Source organism: Anneissia japonica, unplaced genomic scaffold (genome assembly GCF_011630105.1).
Source record: "Anneissia japonica isolate Jap-2015-1 unplaced genomic scaffold, ASM1163010v1 scaffold1949_len687591_cov173, whole genome shotgun sequence".
Lineage (NCBI taxonomy): Eukaryota > Metazoa > Echinodermata > Crinoidea > Comatulida > Comatulidae > Anneissia > Anneissia japonica.
This window is the reverse complement of record NW_022754854.1, coordinates 193,521-220,549: the sequence shown is the minus strand read 5'-3', so window position 1 is coordinate 220,549 and position 27,029 is coordinate 193,521. Positions and strand designations below refer to the sequence as shown.

General features: G+C 34.7%; 2 protein-coding genes across 2 annotated transcripts in view; one reads left to right on the top strand and one right to left on the bottom strand.

Annotated features, from left to right (window-relative positions):
- The window catches only part of LOC117123284 (tudor domain-containing protein 1-like), a gene marked incomplete in the record, with an annotated part of 28,156 nt that extends 16,409 nt beyond the window's left edge, over window positions 1-11,747 (bottom strand). The window contains 11 exon segments of the mRNA XM_033269155.1: window positions 2,226-2,363; window positions 3,187-3,277; window positions 4,456-4,558; window positions 4,852-5,434; window positions 6,658-6,778; window positions 6,895-6,986; window positions 7,912-8,008; window positions 8,188-8,277; window positions 9,304-9,384; window positions 10,591-10,706; window positions 11,660-11,747. Coding sequence (XP_033125046.1) covers window positions 2,226-2,363; window positions 3,187-3,277; window positions 4,456-4,558; window positions 4,852-5,434; window positions 6,658-6,778; window positions 6,895-6,986; window positions 7,912-8,008; window positions 8,188-8,277; window positions 9,304-9,384; window positions 10,591-10,703 — 1,509 coding nt within the window.
- Window positions 11,748-11,847: 100 nt separating this feature from the next.
- The window catches only part of LOC117123288 (coiled-coil domain-containing protein 186-like), a 25,587-nt gene continuing 10,405 nt past the window's right edge, over window positions 11,848-27,029 (top strand). The window contains exons 1-10 of the mRNA XM_033269158.1: window positions 11,848-12,009; window positions 14,853-16,151; window positions 20,773-20,893; window positions 21,038-21,166; window positions 21,641-21,853; window positions 22,085-22,204; window positions 22,618-22,722; window positions 23,500-23,598; window positions 24,496-24,582; window positions 25,046-25,188. Of these exons, the coding sequence (XP_033125049.1) occupies window positions 14,875-16,151; window positions 20,773-20,893; window positions 21,038-21,166; window positions 21,641-21,853; window positions 22,085-22,204; window positions 22,618-22,722; window positions 23,500-23,598; window positions 24,496-24,582; window positions 25,046-25,188 (2,294 nt within the window). The 5' untranslated portion in view covers window positions 11,848-12,009; window positions 14,853-14,874. The remainder of the gene's footprint in view (window positions 12,010-14,852; window positions 16,152-20,772; window positions 20,894-21,037; window positions 21,167-21,640; window positions 21,854-22,084; window positions 22,205-22,617; window positions 22,723-23,499; window positions 23,599-24,495; window positions 24,583-25,045; window positions 25,189-27,029) is intronic.

The following is a 27,029-nucleotide window of genomic DNA, read 5'->3' as shown; positions in this document are numbered from 1 at the left end:
ATACACACACACACTATATGGTTAGGCCTACTTACTAGGGCCTAGGCCTAACAATATAGTTAGGCCTAGCCTACGCTATCTACTCAGGCAGACTCTAGAGAGGTTTAACCTAAAATACAAAATGTAAAAAAGAGAGGGTTGCAAAAGTCACTAATGACATGGCTGAAGTAAATTAGAAGTCTGATCGCCTTTGGGCTTTATTTTCTGTGCAACATCAAGTTCAACAGTAGGTTACAAACGACTGGGTACACGAGACGAGTCAGGACGTTCAATCTAACCCCATTGCATGCTGATGTGAGTGAATCATTGATCACAAGGTCTCTATCAAGGCCTACGTTACAGGTTACGGCTGGCATAGTTAGCTATGCAATCATCGGCTTTAAATCAATCATTAACTGGTAGATGCCTTAAAACATATATTGAAGCATTGACGGCGAAGTACTAACTACAACCGTATAACTGGGAAGTGCACTGTTGCACTTCTTGAACACACCGCGCAACAGTGCACTTCCCAAGGTATACGGTAGAGCACATAGCATACACGAACATCGTGAAGGTTGGTGGATGAGTTCCAGTGCTCAAGATATACGGTAGAGCACATAGCATACACGAACATCGTGGAGGTTGGTGGATGAGTTCCAGTGCTCAAGATATACGGTAGAGCACATAGCATACACGAACATCGTGAAGGTTGGTGGATGAGTTCCAGTGCTCAAGATATATGGTAGAGCACATAGCATACACGAACATCGTGGAGGTTGGTGGATGAGTTCCAGTGCTCAAGATATACGGTAGAGCACATGGCATACACGAACATCGTGAAGGTTGGTGGATGAGTTCCAGTGCTCAAGATATACGGTAGAGCACATAGCATACACCGTGAAGGTTGGTGGATGAGTTTCAGTGCTCAAGATATACGGTAGAGCACATAGCATACATGAACATTGTGAAGGTTGGTGAATGAGTTCCAGTGCTCAAGATATACGGTAGAGCACGTAGCATACATGAACATCGTGAAGGTTGGTGGATAAGTTTCAGCGTTCACGACGACAACTTGAGTGGGCCATTTTCTGAATGATTGTTGGTACTTGAATTTTTAAGGATTTTGTATGATTTTAATGGGTTTTTTTTTTGTTTTTTTTTTTGTAAACCTTCTCATAATTCAATTTATATTCCAATGAGTTTGATAATAAAACCAGAAATTAAAATGAAAAGTTTGAAACACTTTCAGAAAAGCAATTAAGCAAATTGCATTAAATCCGATATTTATTTAAAGTTCATTAATGAAAAAAATATGAAGGAAACTTTCATTTCAACTTCAATTTGAATCACTTTTTTTTTTTGTTAATGTAAAGGCTGACATATTGCAATTTCAATTAAATTGGAAATTTTCTATGGGAGTTATGATGGTATTTATTGTAAATATCCTGATGAGCGAAATATTAAATATATGCAAATGAGAAATTAGCATATTCACACATATCACAAAAACAATATGCTCCGTCTTCTTATTACCATTTTGTATTCTGCCATGTTTGAAACCAATCGGACTTAAACTTTAGTTATCGTGGTAACAAACTGTTTACTACCAACGACGACGTCAACAACATATTAGCTTCACTCCTTCGGAGGTTTTTTGTTTTTGTTTTTTTTAGTTGTGATGGTAAAAAAGTATGTCTATAATTTGTTCTGGGCATGTGTACAATTTGAATTCACTTGCTAACTCAGTTTAATCAAACAATTGCATACAAGAAGTCCATTATAGTTCTTCTTATGCTGCTATGCATAGGATCCAAAAAAACGAAGAGGGAAAACATTCTTCATAGATCACACTATACACAATTTTATCGGGTACATTTTGAAACAGCGCCGCCAACATCTCCCTATTTTTCACTGGGGGACATCCGGCAGCCAAACCTGACCAAATTTCGTTTTTCCAGACACGCATCTTCTTTATAGTGCTTCTACAAATAAAAACACTGCAGGTTTTATGTGCCTCTATTTTCTTTCCTTTCTTTTGTTTTGGCTAGTTTTTTTTTTTTTCAAAGACAAGCCTAGGCCAACTCACTACAACAAGAATGTCTCACGGCAGTTCACAGAGCAGTAACAACTGCGTAGAGCAAAAATATGTAGGCCTCTGGATGTCCCCTAGTGGTAGTTGCCACGTTCTCAAAAATTTTTATTTCAACTTTAGCAAAAATGGTGTGTACTGCCATTATCCTTACCTTTGCTTTATATCCTGAAGTGTTTTCTATCTCGTAGTCACTGGTCATGGAACAGATGGCGGGGAAGTGTTCTATGCTGCTCCTCTGTTTAAACTGCACCCAAATCTCATCTGGACTGACGACATGTGTGGTCATAGCCTAATGAGAAATTGTACAGAACTTATGTGAGGTCTTGCAACAAAATCAGTCACATGGTTCAGAAATAAAAAATTTAGTATATAGAGTAAATGAGAAATAGTCTTGAAGATTGACACTTGATGAGAGCAACATCAAATGCAGTAGTTAGGGAAATAGGTGAGAAGATGTGTAAAGAGGAATAAGTAAAGGTGTCAATTGCTGGAAGTTAGAAGTTGTTGTTTAAACAAGCTGTCTTAGCAGATCTAACTTGTTTTGCTGCTTATGGGAATGCCTTCTTGACGGACTTCTGTGAGAAAAATGATAATAAAGGGGTAATACAGTAGTTAAAAACATGCAAATTTAATAAATTCGTGGGAGCTGGATTATTTTCTGGGAGATTCTTGTCCGTTTGCGGGAACTTGACACCCCTTCAACTGGAATGTATCGAGTCTGGAAGGGTAAAAACGAACACAATACTGTATCAGTTTTAAAAACATACTTTGCATGTACCCATACAACCACTGTTGGCTATAATGCACTGGGGAATTGTACATTTCACTGGGATAATTGAAAATGGGGAAAAAAAGGTGTCTCCCTCCAGACCACCATTGTTGAGCTATATATAGCATTCAGACAAAATTAGGTGCTGGATGCATCATATTAACATTTCATGGTGGGAGGCACAACATTTTTCTCTAGCCTCAGCCCTTGCCTGAATGTCATCAAAACTAGAATATTCCCTTTCAATCCCTAAGCCCCAAAACGAAAACTTGCATAGGTTAACTGTAGCTTTATACTGGACACGTTTCCCTGTTTAAATAATAAATAAATTATAATAAATTACCTGTAATTCACTTTTTTCCGGTTGAGTTACAACAATGTCTTTCAAATACACATAATTGTCCGTTTCGAGAACAACTTCAGAATCTTTGGATCTGTCAACAATTTTTAAAAAATATTTCAACTACTGTACCTTGCTTAAATATACATTAATCGGTAAGCAATCTCAACAGTCTATGACTGTACACTTGTATAGCGCATGGTTTACGTTTTTGATATTTTAGGAGCTTTCGTCTGTCGAAATTGACCTCAAACCGAGAATTCCCATTTTCGACTGCAGTCGAAATTTAGTGACTAAAAAATAGGTGGTTTTCAAATCGCTCTTCGGTTTGTATTTTAGCTCCAATACGTCAGAAATTTTGAACACGCATGCGTGAAGCTTTTTTCTTCCGAAATCAGTGAAGAACTCACATGCACTTATATAAAAATTGTTAGAAATATCAATTTGAAATCGTTATTAGTTTCAAAAATTTTTCGAAATGGCCGCACAAGATGTGTACACAGCTGAGGAAGCGATTGACCTGATTTTTGATTCAGACAGCGATGAAGGTTAGTTTTTAGATGTGCGAGACTTAGACGTGCCTGTTAGCGATGATGACGGTGGGGCTTCAAGCAGTTCTGACGGCGGAGATGTTCTTGATGAAGATGAGACTAGACCTAGAAATGTGAGGGTGGTCGACGCTTTTGAATTGAAAGATCGTGCTTATAGTTATGGATGGTTGGGTAAATAAATTATATAACTGTGTGTAATAGGAATGTTTTATATTTGTTTTTATTTTTTTTTGGCTATAATTAATTTTTTTTTTTTGGTTTTTGCTGACGATTTATATGTAGCATTTTTCTGTCATTTCTATTATATTATATATATTATATTATATTATGAAAAAAAAATCCTAAAAATATAATTATACATCAAATGAAAGCTTATTCTATAAGCTTTCTTTGTTTTTAGAAACATTTTTCTGTATAATTTACAGAAAGTTCCCAAAAATCTACCAGAATGATGTATACTCAAAAAACGCAAAAAACCTTCTTGCACTGCAAAAGAATCCGGTATTCATGGGTTTGCACTACAAAAGAATCCGGTATCCAGAGGGTTAAGTCATTTGCGCATACAAGAACGTTAAATTTTCATTGTCACATGGATTCTTTGACGTAATTTGGTAGAGGATGGTAGACGGTCACACACGAGTGAATCCGTTCTAGCATCACGTCGTCGCACAAATCGAAAGCTCCCTATCATCAACACTGTACATCATCTATGAACTCTGACCTGGCAATGATGGATTTACAGTGGAGCTTGTGTGATGGCCAGTGTTTCTGTTGACAAACCCTTGAGCAATAGCTGCCCTTGCACACTGAGCAACAGTTCATGCCTACAAACAGAAAATGTAGTTAGACAAAGTAAACAACAAAAAAAACAATGCAAAATTGTCCCCCTACCAGCAAAAAAGGCCCAACACAATTGTTGTAAAAGCGCCTGATGATGTATAAAAAATTTAAAAAAAAAAAAATTATTTGGTGGTGTTGAGCAACTAGATAGATAAAGTTCCCAATGCAAAGACACAAGAGACTTGCACAGCAAAGGTTTTGAACCCCTACCTCAGGGTTAAGAATCTGAGCCTTAACCGTTGCACCAACAACTTCTCAACAAGATTTAAAGGTTTACCTGGACGTCCACAGTTAAGGCACGGTGAACATGGCTTTTTCTCAGACTGTTCAGTTTTTACAGTAGCAATCACATTCTGTTGGCCATGGTTTTGACTCTCAACTTTTGCCTGATCAGTTTCTCTAGTGTTTGGTGGGATTTCTTTTGGCATCTGCTCTGAGCTGCTGTGTCTTGATCTCTGGATTTGAGCAGACACATTCTTCAGATCCTCAGCTTCCAGTTCACCAAGACAGAGGCCAGTGCTCTCAACGGTAATCTTCACGTCATTTACCATCCACGGAAGCTGTGAACTACCACTTCTCAAGACAAGTGTTTTATCAGTCACTAAAGGTACACGGCGGTCTTTCTCGACACAAATCTGGATAAGCATGGCATCAAGACTCTTGAAAGAGTATATTTTCTTCGTGACAGTTTCTTCACTATGTTTGTTTACAGTCTGAGGGAGTCCAAGACGGTCAGTGTCTTCGCTGGAAGATCTCTCTCGGCTGCCATACCGGTTGTCCATCGTGCGAGGGCTTCGAGTGCTGCTCTGTGATTCACCACCACTATAGTGAAATGTGTTGTCCTGAAGTTCATCTTTCTCCTTTTAAGAAAAAATATTATATTCACTACCTCATGAAAGTCAGACTATTTCTTCCAAAAATTAATTTGGCGATAATATTGGAGAAATTTCACTTTTATAATATGTGGCAAAGACAAGCCAAACCAGTCGTCACAAACAATTTTAGTTATTAATACGTTAAATAGTAAAATGAGAGCTCTAAAATGGTAAAAGAATCATTTAAATCTGACATTCCATTATGAAGTTACAGGAGTTTAAACGTGCAACTGTTTAAAGAACAATATTTGGGAAATCAGCCTTCAATGATTTTGGGCATTTCTCAGACAGAAACCATTACTTAATTGTTAAAAACCTTTGTTTTTAACATTGAAAATGGAGGAAATAACAGCATAGCATGATATATAGATATATAAAAGTTAGTCTAGTGTCATAAAATAGATTTCAGAAATGGCATTCCAGTATGTTTTGGCCATTAGCTCTGAAACAATATTTGCGACGAGTGACTGGTTTGGCTCGTCTTTGCCACATATTATTCAATGTTTTGTATATCAGGTCATCTTCATTCCTAATGATGACCAGATAGAGTGCGTGATTGTGTGGATTGGATATACATTATTATTTTACATTTCAAAGTCAAATAAATCTTTCTTAAACTGATTTATTTATTTATTTAGCGACGGAATAAATACTAACCAAGTGTGTATTGAAATTAAAAAATTAGAAAAATTTAAAAAATTCCGACCAACCGACCTTCGATCTCGATTTTTTCCATTTAAGGTCAACACAACAATTTTTTTTTTTACTTTATTTGAAATTAACTATAGGTCTGCATCCAATTAAAGACCGCTTTTTGGACCGGAGTTTCAATGGTCTTTAGCAGCTTTGGTCTCTAATTAGAATAATAAAGAAAAAAGACATTTGGTAATATGGGACCACATAAAAGCGGTCTTTAATTGGAGGTGGTATTTTATTAGAGACCTGTATAGACTACTTTAAATTAATAAAAGATTGAGAATCATTGCTTCAGTCTCAATATCTGAAGCTATGTTTATTCATTTATATAACTATATAAAATGCAAAGACCTGAAACCTATGAGCTACACTAATTTCAAACATAACATCACCTATTTATATTAACCCTTTCCAGTCGTATTGAAATAATATGTTTAAATTTGCTTCATATTTCATGGACTCAAATCAGTCTTGACTTTAAATATTATGTAAATAACAATTTTAATGAATACCTGTAGATACTTCTCTGTGCCTTTGGCGACCCTCAGCCTGAGAGTAGTCTTTCCAATCTCGTAATTATTCAACAGAGTGTGTGCTTTACTTAGTTCACTAACAGTCGACATTCCCACAAAACTATGAAACAAGATTTGTGCACATAATTGAAAATGTTAAAGATAAAAGAAAAACATAACGTAACAAATAAAATTAAATGAATCCAAACAGATGTATTAACAATTGACCCAACTCACCCGTACGTGGAATCTGAATCTGGTCGATCAGATTTACAGATTTTGCAAGACACCACCTTTCCTGCTCTCGAAAACAGGTTTTTCAGTCCCTCCTGGACGAAGAGAAATTGACAGATATTTGGATTTTAAATAAAGAATTATGAAAACCTACAAGGCTGGTAGTATGCAATATTAAGCTCTATTCATACTATCATATTCTACGTGGATATAATATGACATCATCACACAAATGTCACATCAAATCTGATAGTGTGGACAGACCTTTAGGCTGATATAAAAAGAAATGTTTCTCATCTATACCACATCCTTTTTTGACTGCCTAATTTCTTTTTTATTTCTTTTTTGTTACATTCAGAAGATTTGCATATTATGTATTTACAGTCCACAGGCTTAAGGTAGATTCACACCAAATCTGAATTCGGTTTGTAGAACGTTTTCGATGCCCGTCTTAGTACGCGCCTCTATTCTTTACTGCTGATTCGATATCCTTTTTTTGTTTTGTTAGCGATACGTACCGAATTCGGTGTGAATGCAGCTTAAGCCAGCGAGGCATCCGGCCATCTTTTCGATGGCCTACAATTATTTAGGACGGCCACCTTCACCGAGACGGCATAGACTATTTGGCCTAATCAGCTCGGCCTACCTGTAGCCTTATTGGGCCTGGTCTACCTTTAGCAAATTCTTTATATTCTTCAAATCAATTGAATGTTACATTAAACTAAAGCTAAATCATATATACGTTTGGTTTGATAAAAGCAACATTTATTGACTGAAATGTACGTGGTTTTCGTACAAATATTCGGTTTAGATTCCCAAGGATGGGCGTGGCCCACCACATCGGCTGAGTGCCACGCAGACTGGCTTCCATTTTGGATGGCCTATTTAATTTTTCTGGCTAAACCCTTGTTACAGTCAGTCTAAACCTCCAATTAACAACATTTTATATATATTTTATATACATTTTTCATAATGCTTTATATATTTTACATATATTTTGCTGTTTTTTACACTTCTTACCTGGGTCATCTGCATCGGGATTCCAGAAACATAAAACTGAAATCCTTGTTGTCGGATACCTCTTTCAAATTCTTGGTTACCCTTCTTGGCGCTCATGCTGTATTTGAAGGAACGCAATAAAAATTATAATTGAAAGTTCTCTATTTGTTTCTCAACACCTAAAGCATTAAAATGTTATTGAGCGAAATGGCATTACATACTTTAATTCTGTAATTGACAAAGGATTTGATACAATTTTTTAATGAAAAATATGGTAATATTCAGAGAATTCCATACTTTCCTGAAAGGCCAGTCTCATAGCTATTAAAGCTTTCGTCATTGAATTCATCTTTCATTGGATTCCAACTACCTAATTGTGATACCGGCCTAAGAGAAAAACAACCACAGCTTTGTTTCATTACAACAGACTGTATATTACACAAAATTATAAACTTCATTTATAATCAAAGACTCAATATACACAGATTCAATTTATCTATACAAATGGATATCTTTGACAGTATTCAGTGCCATATCAAGGATTGCCATGGGTTGGGGGGGTGCATTCTGCACAAAAATGCAGGGGTCTTAAGCATCTTGCAAGCCGCGGGAGTCTCCAGGAAATCGGGACACCCTCCTGAACTCCTGCAAGAATCTCGAAGAAAATAACCCTCTCTCCCAAACTCATAAAATTTGCATGTATTGTAAATTGCCTCCAGGAAATCAGTGTTGATGGGTTACACCACGCACAGTAAAATATAATCACAGTCTGCCCTCCAATTCGAGACATCTCTAATTCCGAGGGGAATGCTGCTTGGAGGCCTGTGGTCTCTATTTAGAGGTTTCTAATTTGAGACCAAACTCCAAGACCACCCCAAATTTCAGATACACAGAGTGGTCTCGAATTGGAGGGCGGATTGTAGATATGTTAAAGAAAGCCCAATTAACCCAACTTACTGGAAGTGGCTTCATCCAAAATTTCAGAAAACTTTATTTCACATAAATTTATGAAAATGAAATAAATACTGTGGGTAAAATGAAGTCATTTATCATATTTACCACATTGTCTAATATATCCATAAATTTACCTTAGCCAATAATTTTTTCCATGGCACGGAATATACTCAAATGAATTTCCGTTACAGTACACGTATGAAGTATAGATTTTATGGACACCATGTTTTAGAAATAGGCTTCGCTCTGGATCAGTTAGCAGAATATGTATCACTGTTTGAGGTTTGTTTCCTCAACTCAAAAATACCACTACTACAAAACATCACTTCCAGAACAGGCTACTAATTCATCAGAAGGTTAAAAATAAAACAGTGGCAATCACCTAGTTACTCCATCTCGTCTACTAATTAGTAGGAATATGATTAGATAATAAACTACTAAAAATCAACGCAAACTTACGTTTTATTGACCAGCGTTGTTGGTTTCTCCATTCCTATATACCCTGTGTATTGTGGCACAGTTAATATAAGGTTCTGACAACTACAATTTAACAGATAAAAACAATATGCATAATAATAAATAACAATAATTAATAATATTAATAATAATTATAAACAATAACAAAATTTATACAAATACATAAATGAGCCAACACCTACAGAATTATCACAGCACAGTGTAAGTTGAAACATCCAGGTGTGAAAAAGTTGAATTTTAATTTCTGATAGGAGGTTGTAACAGACAAATAAAAAATTTAACAGAAGGTAGTTTACTTGAGAGATGGGAAACTAAATGAATATGGAATGTGTTGCTGACAAAATATGTACATATAAAGTAAATGGACATTACATTATGTACAAGGTTACAGCTGTCGCTCGCCAAGTCACCAAATCGGAACCAAAACTGAATTTGGCGAATTATTTTCACTCGCAATTAGCCAAACATCCAATGAAATAAAGTCATACTTGTGTGCAGAGGTTTTATTTTTAACTATCATTAATATGTGTTATGTACATGGATATTGAGTAAAGAATTAGTAAGTGAAAATTTTAATCGTAATGATCATTATAAACAGCTAAAGTAGTCAGGCAAAATTGGGCCTACCAAGGCCAAGCTAGGCCTAGACTAGCTAGGATCGGAAAGCTCATGAAAGCCTGCTAAAGCGATGACGCTAGGCCATGTTTACTCACTGTGGGTACAGTGGCGTCACACGATTATGAATGTACAACAGTGCATGAACCTATTCAGATTATTTACATTCTTCCGTTGTTGGTTTGGACGAAGAGTTGCAAGAGGTCGGACTACCCTGATTTTGTAAGCACGCAATTTAATGCTTAAAAAAGTACTACCACCAGTCCTATTTACAAATGCCTTTTACCTTCTTTTGAAAGACACTCTCCAGTTCGTGGTAATACTTCTTTTGAGATAGGATTGCGTTCTAACGAAACCCAGCGAGTCAGACCTCTTACAATTCTATACTCTTCAGTTTGGCTAATCAAAACATAATTTGGCTAATCATTTTCATTCCAAAATATAAGCACTTCTGGATCAGCTGCAAAAAATGCACATCACTGTTCAAGAATTGTTTCCTTAACTCAAAAATACCACTATAAAACATCACTTCCAGACATAGTGCTTCAAATTTTGCTTGGTTAATAAATTATACAAAAAAATATATTTTATGATTGCCTAGTAATAATAATATACAGGTGCAGAATTTGTTATGTCCTGTGCAGCTTTTCTTACCTGTCACTACCTTGACTGTCTTGGCTTGGCCAGTTGGGACTCTCTCTAATTTTTTCTAGATAATTAGAAGATTTTGGAGGCAGAGAATCAAAACAATTATCTTCTAAAGACATAGCCTGAAAGAATGAATAAAATAAGTCTTTTTCAGCAATTTCCATACTGTAGCAAAAAACTATTGAATACAAAAACAAATACCCAATCATATAAAAAGAGACCTCCAAAATCTTTAGTTCCAGGGGATGGAACGTCTGATGGTATGAACTCTGTACCCAGACTGTATAGAAGGACTGAGCAGGGAATATTTCCTCTGTGCAAAAATTTGGCCTAGAAATCCCTCTGCACAACTAATCTTTATATAAACAATGTATCATGCAGTATTTACAAATCTGCAAACCTATATTTTCCTAGCGCTTTGCCTTTACTGCGCAAATATGAGCTGGTTTTTGAGGTATTGTCCGCAAAATTAAAAAACTTTACACTATGGGCCACAACGACCTACAAGTAATTATTTATTAATTAGGCCTTTCAAGGAAATACAGTATGATCTTCTCAAAAATGTAATCTTTATTCATTGACAGACCATGACTGCAGGAGAAGGGAGTTCTTTCAACCGAGTGGCAAGTAACTGTGCAAATGAGTTAGGCCAGGCCCTAGGCCTAGGTCTAGGCCTAACTCCATCCCATTTGTTGTTGTACTTATTTATTGTTGTAGTAAAGGCACTGTCACTGAGATGGTAAACGCTGACATGACAGTGTTACTAAATTTGCGAAGCCTGCCAAGGCCTGTACTACAGTAACATCATTGACCTAGGCTAGGCCTAGCCTAGGCGATATGCTGATCGATGATGATGGTTGGCAGCACTGCTGAGCAGGCTGGCTAGGCCTACCTGCATGATTGAGGGATAAATTAATGATTAATTAATCACAGATACTTTAAAGTATAAATAATGTTTTTATCCTTGAGAGGATGTCCATAAGCCTAAATTCTTCACATAGTTTTAATGGAATGTTTTATAAATCCATAAATATATCAAACAGAATAATGCAAACATTTTTTTGGGAATACTCACACGAGGGGACCAAACCAAACACGTGCATATGCTCCTCGCGTCTGGTCTTCATTCCTCTTCTTCTTCTTTACCGAACTACCATCCTTTCTCATTGGTTAATCGAGCATATTGAACTTTACACTTTTTGTTGTTTGTAAGTCACGTGACTACATGCAGTCGTGGCTCTTTTGCATACTCTGTTTAATACTTCCGGCATAACAACAGACCTGTAGGAGCTTTTTATTGACGCTTGGATTCGTTTTTGACAATCTAATTTCTTTTCTTACCTTAAATAGTACATATGTGACAGTTAAAAAGGTAAACTATATGTCGGATTAAAAAGCATTTCCTTGATGCTGAAATGGAAACAGGTTTGTTAGTTTTCTTTCTAGAGGGATTGAAATCACAGGCCGTTTAGTTTAGTTAGCTAGGCCTAGGGTAGACTAGTAAGGGGCCTAGCCTAAGCTACCCAGCTAGGCCTACTAGGCCTAGGTCTGCAAAACTAGACTAAGGCTATGCAATGCTTAGTAATAGTACTACGGAGCTTGAGAGAGTGACAACCAGCTGATTGACTAAAACTTCGAGAGTAGGTTGTATGGCGACATAATGTCATTGTCATAGTAGTAGCATTTGTTGATTAGGGGCTAGGCCTGGCTGGGCCACCATTTCAATTACAATAAATATAGATAGGAACCTGCCAAACAGTATCATTCGGAGAGTCCTGAAATCGGTAAGGCATAAATACATCCAGACTGGAGCCTACAGTAGGCCTAGCTGGTAACCTGGAAAAGTATTACTGCTATTACTAGTTTTATATTAAAGCAACCATACCAACTTTGAAAAATAAAAGACACAAAAATATCAAAACTATGGCTTTTTTAAAACACTATGGATGATACAGTATTCTTGGTTTCTAGACAAAACGGCAAAAAAATAAAACGGCAACACTTTTTGACCAGAACGGCATAATTGACCAAAACGGCAATAAGTCAGAACGGCAAGACCAAAACTATGCTAAACAATTTAAGCCATAAAAATAAAATTGTGAAAAAATAAACTAATTATAAACATGAAAGTGTACAACGATTAATTATACAGTATTAAAAGTGAGGCTAAATAGCAGCAGCAGCAATAATATCAATAACAACAAAAATTAATAATAATAATAATAATAATCATACAAATTCAATATTAAAACAATTGGGGGGAAACAATATAAAAGCAGTAAAACATTTAAACAAATAAAACTTTGAAATACAGACAAAATGAGGCTAAACAATGTATGTCATTAAAGTAAAAAATGCAAAATAATAATAATAAACATTAAAAGTGGGAAAAAGAGCCAATGGCAATATTCGATTTGCCTATCGGGACAATTTCCCTATCAGGACAATTTCAAAACGATTCAGAAAATTATAAACTGCAGCCCGCAAACCTCTCCTTTGCCATTTTTGTTTATGCCGTTTTGGTACTTGTCATTGCCATTTTGGTTTATTGCCGTTTTGACCTGCTACCATATTCTTCCAACATGCCATTGTGCACCATTAAGGTAGCGAGACTGATATTTAAAATGTGTTATACACTATTCAGACTTGGAAGGCCTATAATCCAATTGTGATTGGTTGTGATGTAATCGGTGGTAATCCAAAACTGATTACTCCCCATCGTAACCAACAGGAGCATTCTGACCAAATCAGACACAAAAATAAAACTTTATATTGAAATGGCATGCTAAACGGTACTACTGTAGGGGCCTCCTGTAGGTGGCTAGACCTATGTTGACCGACCTCAGCTAATTAGTGCCTGTGGAATTTGTTGCAATTGGTTGAAATTCCCTGGTAATCAGGAATAATGAAGATTGTAGTACGCAATCGCAACAGGTAACAATTGCGATGTCAATACTTAACTACTATTGATGAGCTTTCACACACGATTGTGAATTCCAATTGGTTGTCCCATATGTTACAACCGATCACAATGTGGTGCTAGTCTGAATAGGGTATTAGGGTCAAGCCAGCTCCCATACTGTAGTGTAAAGTATTTTTATTGCATGGATGATACTGTGCCTCAGAAACCAGCTCAATTTGAAGTGGAAAAGTTCAAGCAAATAAATTGAATTGTTCTGTATGTTTAAATTATTATTAGTATGGCCTATTTAGTTTTCTTGAAAATTAGAACCAAAAAAAATTCATTTTTTCAACGTTTAAAAATACTGAAGCCTATTCTTTGAGTGTTTCTGCCAGCAAATCAAAGGATTTTCCTAATAAAATGTCTGTAAATCATTGACATCTGACTGTTTTGATCAGTGACTTATTGAGAGTGGAACTGTATGTGATTGTAAAAAAAAGTAAGTTTAATTAATTAAATGTTTTATCTTTATTTGTGAGATTTTTATCATTTATCTTTTTTTGGGGAAGGGGTGTTGGGGGATGTATTCACGTCCTTAAATTTCTAAATGAAAAAAAAATAATGCCAATTTGCAATGGTATGGGCGGAATTCTGTGGTACAGTATGCTCCTTTGAGTGCGACATGGTTTTCTGTATTTTTTATTATTTGTGTTATTTTATTTTTAGGCTCATATATGCCAATAGTGAATTTAATCACTTTACTAGAGACTTCCTTGTTTCGCGTACTTATTTTTTTAAAGATTATCGGAGGAGGGCAGAATAAAAATAAAAATAAAATTTTGTTTTCTTATTTTGCCAAATCATCAAGACGGAGGAGAAAATGAAAATAGAATTTTATTGGTGAATGTAAAATAGGATGGTTAATGCTTCAAATTTATATAATTTTAGGAAGAAATATACATATCTTATCTTTGGAGATTTCAAGGCAGCAGAGGGCGTAATAAAACTAAAGATAAACGATTATTTTTTTCTGATGTTTCCCCTTTTTCATGGCAGCGGATGAGCTAATTGGCAAAAAATAAAATGTTATATTTTTTCGAAATCATCAATATATGCAATTGGCAGATTCCGCTAAACAAGGTATAAAAAAATTCTCGCCTAAGTGGCAATTCTTTCACGAGACAAACATATAAGATGTTCGACATAAGCTACTGTAGGTCTCATTCTGTAAAATTTATGAATATTCACTTCATACGAATAATTGAATTCTGCCTTCTTTAGAATCATTCATATTCTCAGTTTGAGTTGAACAAGTATAATCTTCACTTAAATTTATACAACTTTCAATTTTTTTGTATAATTTCAGGAAATGTCTATGTGTCATTAAGATGGCAGAGGAGGAACAGTTGGGAGAATTGAAGGATGAACTAAGTAGGTCTACTTTAACGATCGATGAACAGCTTATCCCAGAAAGTAACTATGAAATTGGTAATGATGCTGCTGCGTCCGGTGATGAGCCTGTAAAACGAAACAGTAACAGTGAATTGGAGTGGGATAGCACGCAAGACTACGTGGAACCATTTGTTAGCATGGAGAATTTATCGATGCCTCAGGTGGATAATGTTTTCCCATCTGCAAGTAATGCAGATGATGGAAACCGCTCAGTAACCCCAGACAGTGATGAGGAAAATGTGTCACCTGAAATTTTAGACTCAGCTGAAGATTGTCAGGATAATAATAGTAACGGGTCAGAAGAAAAAGATTTGAGTTCTGATCAGGCGGCAAATATTGAATCTGCCATTACCGAATCATTGAAAGCAGGGTCAAAAGTAACATGTGATGCTGATGTTCATTCAGTAAATGACAAGGATATTGCACAAAATGATGAAGCGTTTAACCATAATGATACACTTGAAAAAGAGTTAAATGAAATTCAATCTAAACCTACTACTGAGAATGAGTCAGTAAAATCTACATTGTCTGAAGATTCTCTAAAATCCTCCGAAATGTCAGAACCAGCAGTAGATAAGCTGGTGTCTGATGGTTCTTCTCCTGAAGATCTTGCGTCTGACCCACAACCTCATTTAGAATCTTGTATAGAAGATACATCATCCACTTCATCTAGAATATTACCCATCATTTATTCTGATGCTTCCACTGAAAATCTTGAACACAATTCTGAGAGGCCCAAAGACAGTGGTGCAGAGTTTTTGGAATCTGAGGCAAATCTATTAAACAATAAAATACAAAATACTGAAGGAATCACAGAAAGAACTAACAAAAATGTGGATAGCATAGGTGAAATGAATGTTAAAAGATGTGAAATGACAAATCAATTAAATGAAATATCAAAAGACAATACAAGCATCACCCTCCCAGAGGAAGGATGCTTGGAGGATATAAAAGCCTCAGAAAACCAAGTGGTGCTTACCTCAAGTGATGCTACTCCATCTCCATCCCAATACTATAATGACAATGATGCTGCTGATTCATTGCTCTCTGAACTTGAGGATTTGCTCTCGAGTGACTCCAGTGAACTAGATTTGCCGAATGGACTGCGAAAGGAAGCCATTGACATCCAAGAAATGGCAGAGTTGAAGCGAATGAAGGTAGAATTTGAACAATTAAGGAAATCATGCGAGGAGAAGAATGAAGAAATTAAACGGTAAGAAGATTTGGAAACATTCTTTTTGTTTCTTGAGTTAATAAGATTAAATGGGCCTTTGCGGACTGTCTGTCAAACATACAGTACAGACCAATCATTGCCTGTATAAATCATATAATGTAAGAAAAGCTTCTACACTATGCACTTCACATCAGAAAAATAAACAATAATTTTTTAAATAATGAAATTTTGTAAGTAAGAAATATTGTATGTTTTATTCACTGGATATTTTAACATGGTAATACAGGTAGTCATCAGACCTGAATTAATTACATTTTATATGAATTGATGACTATCAGTAAATATACTGGCATGCAGTACTAATCAGGTAGAAATAGACAACAGAACAGAACGATTGGCAATGCTAATGAAAGCTTGTACCTTACAATTACATGAAGCTCACGTAATTAACATGCTATGCTTGACGTTGGCATTGATTAGGAGAAAATATGCGTTTGACCTTTAATCTTTCGTAATAATGTACCATATTTGTTTACTTACTAACCAGGGTGTTCTTTAGTCAGTCGTATTTACAATTGCAGTATCTTACTTTATGGCCTACTATAGGCTATATCATGCAAAGATCTTTTTTTTTTTTTTTTTTTTTAATATTGTTTCCCAATGCCAACCGATATAAATTAAATACAAACAATATTTTTGGATTCATGTTCAATGGCTAAATTATGTGTTTGGTTTTTATGAGTGTTCCGATTACTGTTACTAGTTTAGGTTATTCATATTTTTAAGCTTGATAGAAATTTCTATCAATAATTTCTATATTTAAAAAAAATTATAATAGAAGAATATATACAAGAAAGTATAATACAGTATACTCCAAGTATTGAAATGCACGCCATTGTGGAGTATACAGTATTATGCTTTCTTATGTGAGATTCAGTGGACCTTTAGAATACTGTATACAGTTGTATTGTAGTAGCATATTGCAATAATAATAATTTCATTTTGAATTTATTTGTGTGAAGAATCACTTTATATAAATATTACATGGAGCCAATATTGTAGCATACTAAGTTACTTTGCAATATGTTCCAAGATATCATCAGATACAGTATCTAACATTTATCTGATAAGAATTCAGATCGTTGATGAGTCATTTACCAGACATACTGTAGGCTCTTCTTTCCTTATTACAGTGATATCTACTTTATGATTCTAGTATTAAAGTATGTATTTTCTCCTGAAAATGACCAAAAAAAAATCATAAAAAAAATAATTTTGAAATTAACTAACTGTAGCTCCTTTAGCAGTTAACATACAAATTATTAACTTGGGCATAGAAATTATTGAATTTAAAAAATGTGTACCCTGATTTTTTTTTTTACTGGATGGTGATAATAAAAATAATAAAATACTTCTAGTGTCTGGAAGTATGTTTATCATTTTTTGCTGTAAATTTATGGGTAGAGGCCTAAACATTTTTAAAATACACCATTGTCTATGTTGAATAATTTTTATGTTACTTAAAAAATCAGCAAGTTAATTTAAAAAATGATATTCATGATTTTTTTTTTGTGGGGTGGGGGTGTATTTTGCATGGGACAATAAATCTTTAATTTTAATAAATTTACTGTAGGCCTACAGTATTGTTTTTTACTGTATAATACTTTTTTTATAACAAAAAAATCCCAACTTATAAGTTAGATTATGAAAACAATGGCATGGATTAGAATTTATTTTTGTGTGTTTTATTGTAACACTAGTCAAGAGCATGTCACGAGACATGGAAAAACCTGACTCTGTTCATTTTCTTTAGTGAAGCAGTAAAACAACAATACACTTAAATGCTAAAACATCAACATAAACTATACCCAAAAGGAGACCAATGCATACAAAAAACTGACACCATTATTTCCTTGATTTACTGTTCAGTATTGAAATTTGGAGAAAAAAAACAACACAGACATGTAATTATTGCATTCTTGCATATCTTGTACTGGTAAATTTGTATTTTTTTTTTTTTTTTTTTTTGTATTGTCTTATGTTTTTTTAAAGGCCAACAGACTTATTTGTATGGCACTATACTCCCATGTGTCTACTCCTAAAAGCTTTTTCAGACTTAGTTTAAACAGTTATGAGCAGACAAGAAGCACTGTTCACTGCAGTGCTTGATGGACAACATTGTATAGCCTAAGCCTTGCTTAGCACTTCTTTACATTGAGGAGGAAAACACATACCATTTTTGCACTTAGCTTACTTATTACAGTCAAATAGTTCTTACATATGATTATATTATTCATACTTGGCCTAATTAAAAAAGTAAAAATAAAAAAATCAAATATTTATAATTTATAAACACTTTTCTTATTGATGTATTGCAGAAATTCCATGAATTGCAGCAAGCCCAGGAGCACTGACAATCTGCAGCACTTTAAACATGATTAATCACTGCAACCTATATTCAAAATAGAATGTTATAATCAGCACTACCGTACTATACTTATCCAAAGTGGCGCTTAGCAAAAAATAATTCATGTTAGCTATGGCATTTTAGTCAAGATGTATAGACCACAGCATGGATAACTTCAGTAATTTATAATACATAAAAAATGCTTACGGTATTAATACAAATTGAAAATACCGTACTGTAGTGTGGGTAGCTGTAGTAGGCTAAATACACATAAATAAAGATGTGGTAGATAACTCCCTGCCTTGTACCCTCATGATAGTAAGAATGTCCCAAATACTGTAGGTCGGCTACTGAGTAATGGGTACATTATGGTGGGCAGGTACATTATGGTGGTGGAACAAGTCTTCTCAGATATAGGCTACTGTACAAACCGTAGACCCAGTGTACACAATGGCTCATGTGCACTGGAAAAGCTTGGTACTTCTTTCAGACTTTCAGAAATGAGTAGGGATTTACCCTAATAACTGGTCCAAACAAACCCTCTTACCAGCTTAGCACCCAGTCTACAGTGTAGCTTGAAATTCCGGCTAACCTCGTGCGGAAAATCATGGCACTTTGACACAGAATAGGCCAGGGACTTTAACTACCAATTTCACCCCGGTTATTTCCCACACTTGTGCTACTAAGTCCTCGCAAGTATACCCCATAAATGCTGCAACTCCCCCCGTATTTCCCACACTTGTGCTACCAAGTCCTTGAAAATATACCCCGTAAATGTGGCACCTCCCCATATAGAAATGTTTAAGAGTGTGCCCCCCCCCCCGGGGTGAGAAGAGTACTGTTGCTGGCACTAGTTTTTACTAGTTAGCTTTGTTTGACATAAAGTGACCCTTAGGGGAGAGGGAAGACTTTATTATACAAGCTACCGACATACCGTAAAACCTCGAATTGAAGCCTTGCGCTTCTTCTGTTTTGTTTTGTTTTTTTGCGAACTTTGGATGGGCTTCTTTTCGAGGCTAATTTTGCAAAGTAAAGAGGGGGCTTCTTTTAAAAATGAATGCTGTAAATTTTAGGGATTAATACTGCAAAACAGTAAGTAGGGCCACTGTAACTACACTCTATCATAGAGTGTATTATTAACTGGCATTAAATTACTTGAAACTACTGTATAAACCAAGCATGTTTTTATTTTATTTTGTTTCTTTGAAATTCATGTACACAATGTGTGTACTTACATACTATCTTGAAAAGAAGCCCATGCTATCTTGAAATCGAAGCTACTTTTGCAAACTAAAGAGGGAGCTTTCTATTCGAGGTTTTACGGTTGCCCATGCCTTGAGCGCTTCGGTATAAAGCACTCCATGTACATTACATTACATGCTCTAATACCTGCTACAGAAACCTGGCTCCAAATACCACATGGCCTAATTATGCTAATAATTGCCCAATAGAATGTTGAGTTTTCGTTAATTACTACTAGAATAGAGATTATTGATCCAGCTTAGCATTTGCATTGTGTTTCCCATTAAGTGTTAAATTAGCTGTCAACATGTAAGATCTGCTTTGGATATATCCTCACTGTGTCCTGTGGATTTGATTTCCGCCAAATTCACACATCAACATAATTGGTATATTATTGTTTGAAACCCTAAGTAAAATATTGTAATAAATAGTAAAATTAAAACTAACTTGACATTTTAATGAGACTCACACAAATATTGAGAAATTGTCTTGTTTAGTTTGTAAAATGTTTGTCACGGTTCATTAAAGTTCCAAAGAATGAAAACAATGATTTTGTCATGTCAGATACCTAAACATAAGCCTCTCTTTTTTGATAATATAGTAATTTTTTTTATTATTAACATCTGTCAACAAATAACTTGCCAGATATTGTATAGAAATAATTTTTTCCAGTAGGCAACTACAGGTATAATGTTAACTTGTGTAATTCCAAGGCTTTGGCAGTGCTGTAGGATATAGTATATTAATTAATTGAGTTTGCTGGTCAGAAATGCAAATTTGTATTTATAATAAATAATATTATTATTTTAATTATTATTAAAATAATGATATTGTTAAATTATATTTAATATTGTTATAATTATTATTAGTACATAAATTTTAATACCCATGTTAATTATATTACTATTATTGTTCCATTATAATTTTTATCTTATCTATTAAATTGGACTTTTTCTCGAATTGTTTTCTGATAATATGAGACATTATTCTTTTCTCTCTATGTTTTTTTAGATTACAGGAATGCAAGGAGACCTCTTCCCATCATAAACAAGGTGGAGATGATAATAGTACTATTCAACAAATTACAGAATTGGAGACTTTAAAAGAAAACCATTTACTTCAAATAAAAGAGGTAAAATAGTTTTGTCATAATTCACTCATGTTTGCAAAAGAAAAATAAATGGCAATTAAATTGATTTCCTTGCTAATTTTGTCACATTATCAGGAAATTTTTGAAATTTAGTAAAATAATGTTTTTTTAAATGAATATTTTCAGTTAGATGCAGTCGTGGAGCAACAGAAGAAAGAGCTTCAGTTGAGCAAAGAACGGCAACTGTCTCATGATGCCGCCGCAAAACGTACAATTTTCCAACTTCAGCAAGAAATGACGTCTCAAATAACTCAAGTAAGTATTCAAGTATAGTTGCAATAATAATAGTAATAATAATAATAATAATTAGCTTTATTTTAACTTGGAAAACCTGTTTCAACAAAAGTTTGGTAGGAAAGAACCCAAAAATAAACAAATTTAAAAACACTATCAGAAGGCTATCATTAACTAATATAAATCTTAAAGATAACATAAGGTACTTAACTGCACTACAGGCCCGTATCCAAGGGTGGTGCGTTGGGTGCGTACGGGGGNAGAGACTGTCTCTTATACACATCTAGATGTGTATAAGAGACAGCGACTGGGGGGGGGGCGTGAGTATGTCTTAGGGTGCCTCTACAAAAATAGACTAGAAGCAATCTTTTTTTTTATAACAAAAAAGACGGTATAGTGTACGCGTGCCACATTTAAATTGTATTACTTTGCTTATGATGCTAGCTAATAAATAACACATTCAAATTTGGCAGTTGATTTACTTTACTTCTGCAGTTAAAAACCAAATGTGAAGAAACAGTAAAAGAGAAGGAAACCATGGTGATCAAGTATGCCAGGAGTGAAAATGAAGTGATGGAACAACAGAAAGTGAGAGAAAGTTTGGAAAAGAAATTGAGGGAAACTGCAAAAACATTAGAAACTGTTACACTACAACTAAAGCAGTTGAAGGCTGATCGAGCCAAGTTAAAGGGAAAGTTGGATACAAAGGTAAAAGCAATGTAATTTGTTTATATTCCACATTTTTGTTCCTGATGATTTATATATGTCAGCATTAATCTGCAAAATAACACATGCTTAGTATAACACATGGTTGGATTGGCCGATATACAAATAAAAAAACAACAGTAGCATGAGCATCTTAATTGCCAGGCTATAGTAACTGTTTTCAATTTTATATTATAATGATATTATTGATTGAATATATGTATGATATTCTAGGAAAGTGAGTTAGCTAACCAGCAAAAAGATGTAGAACAGCTGAAGGAAGAAGTTGGTTCACAGGGTATCAAAGTTAAATGGGCCCAGAACAAGTTAAAGACCGAGTTAGATGCTCACAAGGTAAGTAGGCCTAGAGATCAGGGCTTGTCATTGAAATCTTAATGACAATCAATGAGTAAATTTACTTACTGCTTACTTAAACATAAGGCTGCTATGAGAATGTGTTTGGGGTGTTTATGTGCTTGACACCAGCTTCATTGTGGGCGAAAACAGTAGCCTGCTAGACTACCATAGAATACTCAAGCAAATCGCCTCCTTTTGACTATCATTTTGCGGAGGCATGCTGAGGAAAGGAAAACTCAAAATATAAGGTTTGGTGCAAGTCCATGAAATTAGCTTTAGACTGGTTGGAAAACTTCAAGGCTGGCTGGCCCTGCCCACCTCCACCGACTATAACTACATCCCTGAAATCGCGAAAATACATTCTACCAGGTTTAAATTTATATTATTATCCATTTTTTCTTTAATAAAAGGAAACAAAGGTTAAACTTTCAAAGACAGAACAGAGATTATCAGAAGCCAAAGAAGAGACGGAGCAGATAAGAAGGAACTGTCAACAGATTATTAAAACTTATCAGGTATTGTTATCAGCGACCCCTCCCAAAGTACATTCCAATAGGAATTTTGAAAGTCATTCTTAATGCCTCCTCAATAGTGCCCTAACTTTATATAATGTTTTTCTTTCTGTTTCTCTGCACTTGAACAATAAGTCAAAAAAAAAATGTTGTGTTGCCCATGTACAGAGACATTTCGAAATTTGTGTCAGTAGGTCGGCAATTATTTTTTCACAATTTAATGATTTAGGCCAATTTTAAGGTTCATTTCCTAAAAATCATTATTAGTATGCATATTTGGTGGATAAAATGTAAACTAAAAATTGAAAAATTTGATGCTTGAAAAGTATTTTTTCGCTCAATCAGGAAACTTTAATTTCTTAATTTGTATATTTTGGAAAGCTATTAATGTTAAATGGGAACTAGAAAGATGATTTTGTTTTTTCTAAAGGGGATTTTTGATAGGTCACTAGTAATAAAATCAACTTTAAATTCTTTTTTTTTGGAAATTTTTTGTGTTGTAGGCTATTATTAATTTTCCCCTTTAGCAGCGTGAAATCAGTGTAAGCTACTGTAACGAAAGATCGTATAGCGCCACGCACGGCGTTATATACAATTTTTGGTTACAGTACCTTACACTGATGTCACGCTGCTAAAGGGGTAAGTCGTAATAACTACATAAAAAATTTATTATCAAAAATTCCTTTAGAAAAAAATACCATCTTCCTAGTTCCCTTTTAAACTGAAAATTGTTTTTTCCTGCACTTGCAAATAGACATATTGTTTCATAATGTTTTGCAGGAATCAGAAGAAATGAAATCCAATTCATTAGATGTGGAGCTTAAGAAAAAGAAGGTTGAGCTTGAGGTTCACTTGCAAGAGCAGACCGACAGAGATGAGGTCAGTATATTCATTGTTTATTTCTTTCTCTGTATATTGTTTTAAAGGTAAACAACAAATTATAATAATCATCAATCTAGATGATTACAGTTGGAGTTTTCTCATCAAAACACAGAAATCAACAAACTATTTTCGGAACCAATCTCCAGCGTATTTATTATTGTAAAGCAAAAGCTAATACGAGGCATGCCATCTCAAAGCCAGCGTATTGTCGCTAAATGTTAAACTGAGTAATTAGTATTAGAATGCAGCAGTATTGTATATTTTAGTACAGAGAAGCTGTAATACTTTGGCAATATTAAGTTGAATCCAATGAATTAACTATCATTTTAAAGCTTATAATGTGGAGAATGAGAATAAATTAAAAAGTAAATTTTCTTGTATTAGTCACTGCTGCTGGTTTTAGCATGGCAAGCCCCATATAGTTTTTTGAATACTGAGGGTGAATCGATATATCTCAAGGAAATGTTTATAATGGTTACGTAATGTTGATGTATTAGATAAGCCTGAGTTAGACAGTTCCATTATTTTTTGTTGGTAAGTTACTATAGGAATCTACTATATATATCGGTTCATCCAAGTAAGTATCTCATTCATAGACCAACAACATTACTTCTAATTTGTGGGATTCATTGTTTACTCTCCATGAGAATTTCAAGAAATCTTTTATTCTATAAAATGATTTAACCTTTTTATTTATTATTTTAATAGTTTTTTTTTTCATAACTTTTGTTTTTTTTAAACTCTGATATGTCTTTTGTATTGTTCTGTTACTATTTGATTTATTATATTTTTTCAAAACTATTTTAGAAATATAGTAATCTTCTTTACTTTATTTAAAGTATTTTATTGTAATACTTCAAAATATGCCCTATTCTCATTTAACTCTTATTTAAGGTTTATAATGCCAAAACTACTGAGCTGGAATCATTGAAGAAAACATATGCTGACTGTATGGCTGAACTTGATTCATTGCAAGTTAAGGTAATTCCTTTATACTACTGATCCAGTGGCATATCTAGAATCCTTGAGCACCCCCCCCCCCCTTCAAAAGTTGGGGGAAAAATAGGAATTACTGATTTGCAAGAATGCAACAGTTTCACTGTTCAGACAACAAAACACTCTTGATGTCTTATTAGAAATCTAATGTATGTAACTTTCATACCAATGAACTAATACTAATAAAAACACAGATAGGATGCATCTTTGTTGCCAAGCATTTCAGAATGTTATCATCAGTGCCATTTCCAGCCATCTAGAGGTGCCATAATCATACATTTTCTTACCTCAGCCCCAACCATGATGGGGCTGAGGTGGTATCTTTCTTAGATCCTGGATACGATCTTCATTGATGTCAAGAGATGATATTGTTTATTTAATATCTTCATTATTTTCAACTTGAAATATAGTATTGAAATTATATTTTTCTAATTTTCTCTCACCTCAGACAAAGTGTTTAGAAGATGAACGAATCCAGAACGAAAATCTCATGTCGAGTCTAAAAGGTATAATCAACTCACAGAAAGAAGAGAACCGGAAACTCACTCGACAAGTCGAAGAAATCGTTTCACTACAGGAACTTCTTGAAGAGTAAGTCAAAGTTCGAGTGACCTTAATTGGCCAAATAAACATGCACAGTGCAACTATTCTACAGATATATATCGATTGAGAGGTGTTTGATGTTTAATCAGGCCTGTGTTAAATAATGTTAGTTGGATAGCCAGTACAATATTATAAATCAGTTGGAGCTTAAACACGGCAAAATTGTCAAAATAGTTTTCAAGAATTGCTAGGACTAGGCCCTGCATATCTTTGGCCAGATAAGGTACCTAAGAGTCTATGCTCCATATACTGCAGGGCCGGCGGAACGTTTTTCAAAGTGGGGGGGGGCCACTTATAAGATAAATAGGAATATGAATCATGCAGATCTGGAATCAAACCTAGGAGGTGGGGTAAACATTTTTCCCAAAAACAAAAGGGGATCCGGGGGTCCTCCCCCTGGAAAATTTTGATTTCTAGATAGTGGGAAATGACCTTTCTCGACTTTTGAGCTAGATGTCTAATGACTTTGTTCTTCAAAATTCAAGGTTCCCCCCCCCCCCCCTCTTGAAAACAATCAGATAAACTTTCTCATTCTTATTACAGTAAATTGACCGGTTATGTGTGTATACATACATTTAAAAAAAAAATTAGTAGTTGCATACGTATTCTTTTTTCAATGAATCGATGAGCTGCAAAGAAAAAGGGGGTTCGGGGGTTCTCCCCCAGGAAAATTTTGATTCCTAAATGGCGGGAAATGAGCTTTTCCGACTTCTGAGGTGTCTTAATTACTTTTAAGTTCTTCAAAATTCAAGGTTTCCTCTCTTGAAAACGGTCAGGTAAATTTTTCCACTTGTTATTACAGTAAATAGGCCTTATGTGTGTATACATACATATAAAAAATATTGAGTAGTTGGATACAATTTTTTTTTTCATAAATCGATAAATCCCAAATAGAAAGGGAGTCCGGAGAGGGTCCGGAGGTTCTCCCCCGGGAAAATTTTGATTCCAGAAGGCGGGAAATGAGCTTCTGAGGTGTCTTTTAATTACTTTTAATTTCTTCAAAATTCAAGGTTTTCGACCTCTTGAATATAAGTCAATGAATCAATGAACCCCAAAGAAAAAGGTGTCCGGGTTTCCCCAGAAAAATGTTGATTCCTAGAAGGCGGGAAATGGGCTTTCCCGACTTCTGAAGTGTCTTTTCATTACTTTTAATTTCTTCAAAATTCAAGATTCCCCCCTCTTGAAAATGATTCAATGAATCGATGAAACCCCCAAAAAAGGGGGTCCGGGTTCCCCCGGGAAAATTTCAATTTATAGAATGCGGGAAATATGCTTTCCTGACTTCGGAAACGTCTTTTAAATGACTTTTTAAGTTCTTCAAAATTCAAGGTTTTCCCCTCTTGAAGACGGTCAGGTAAATTTTTCTCATTTTTTATTTTATGTGTGTATACATACATAAATAAATGAGTAGTTACATGCGTATTCTTTTTTCCATGATTCGATAAATCCCAAAAAGAAAGGGTGGTCCTGGGGTTCTCCCCCGGGAAAATTTTTATTCCTAGATGAATGAGCTTTCCCAATATTTGAAGTGTGTTTTAATGACTTTTATGTTCTTCAAAATTCTAATTTTCTTAATGTAACATAAAAAAACAAAAAAAAAAACAGCTCACGGGTCCTGAAAATGTAGGTCTAGAATTCTTCTATTTTTTTTTTCCTTTTTTTTTTGTTGCCCAAGGGAAGGGTCAGGACCCATGACCCCCCTCCCCCAGATCCGCCAATGTGAATTGCAAGAAAATGTAACTCGGTCTGGGACTGGATAAACATTCTTTTTCTCCTTTAGTGGAGATGTGCGCTTAATAAATCTTATTATTATTATTATTATTATTATT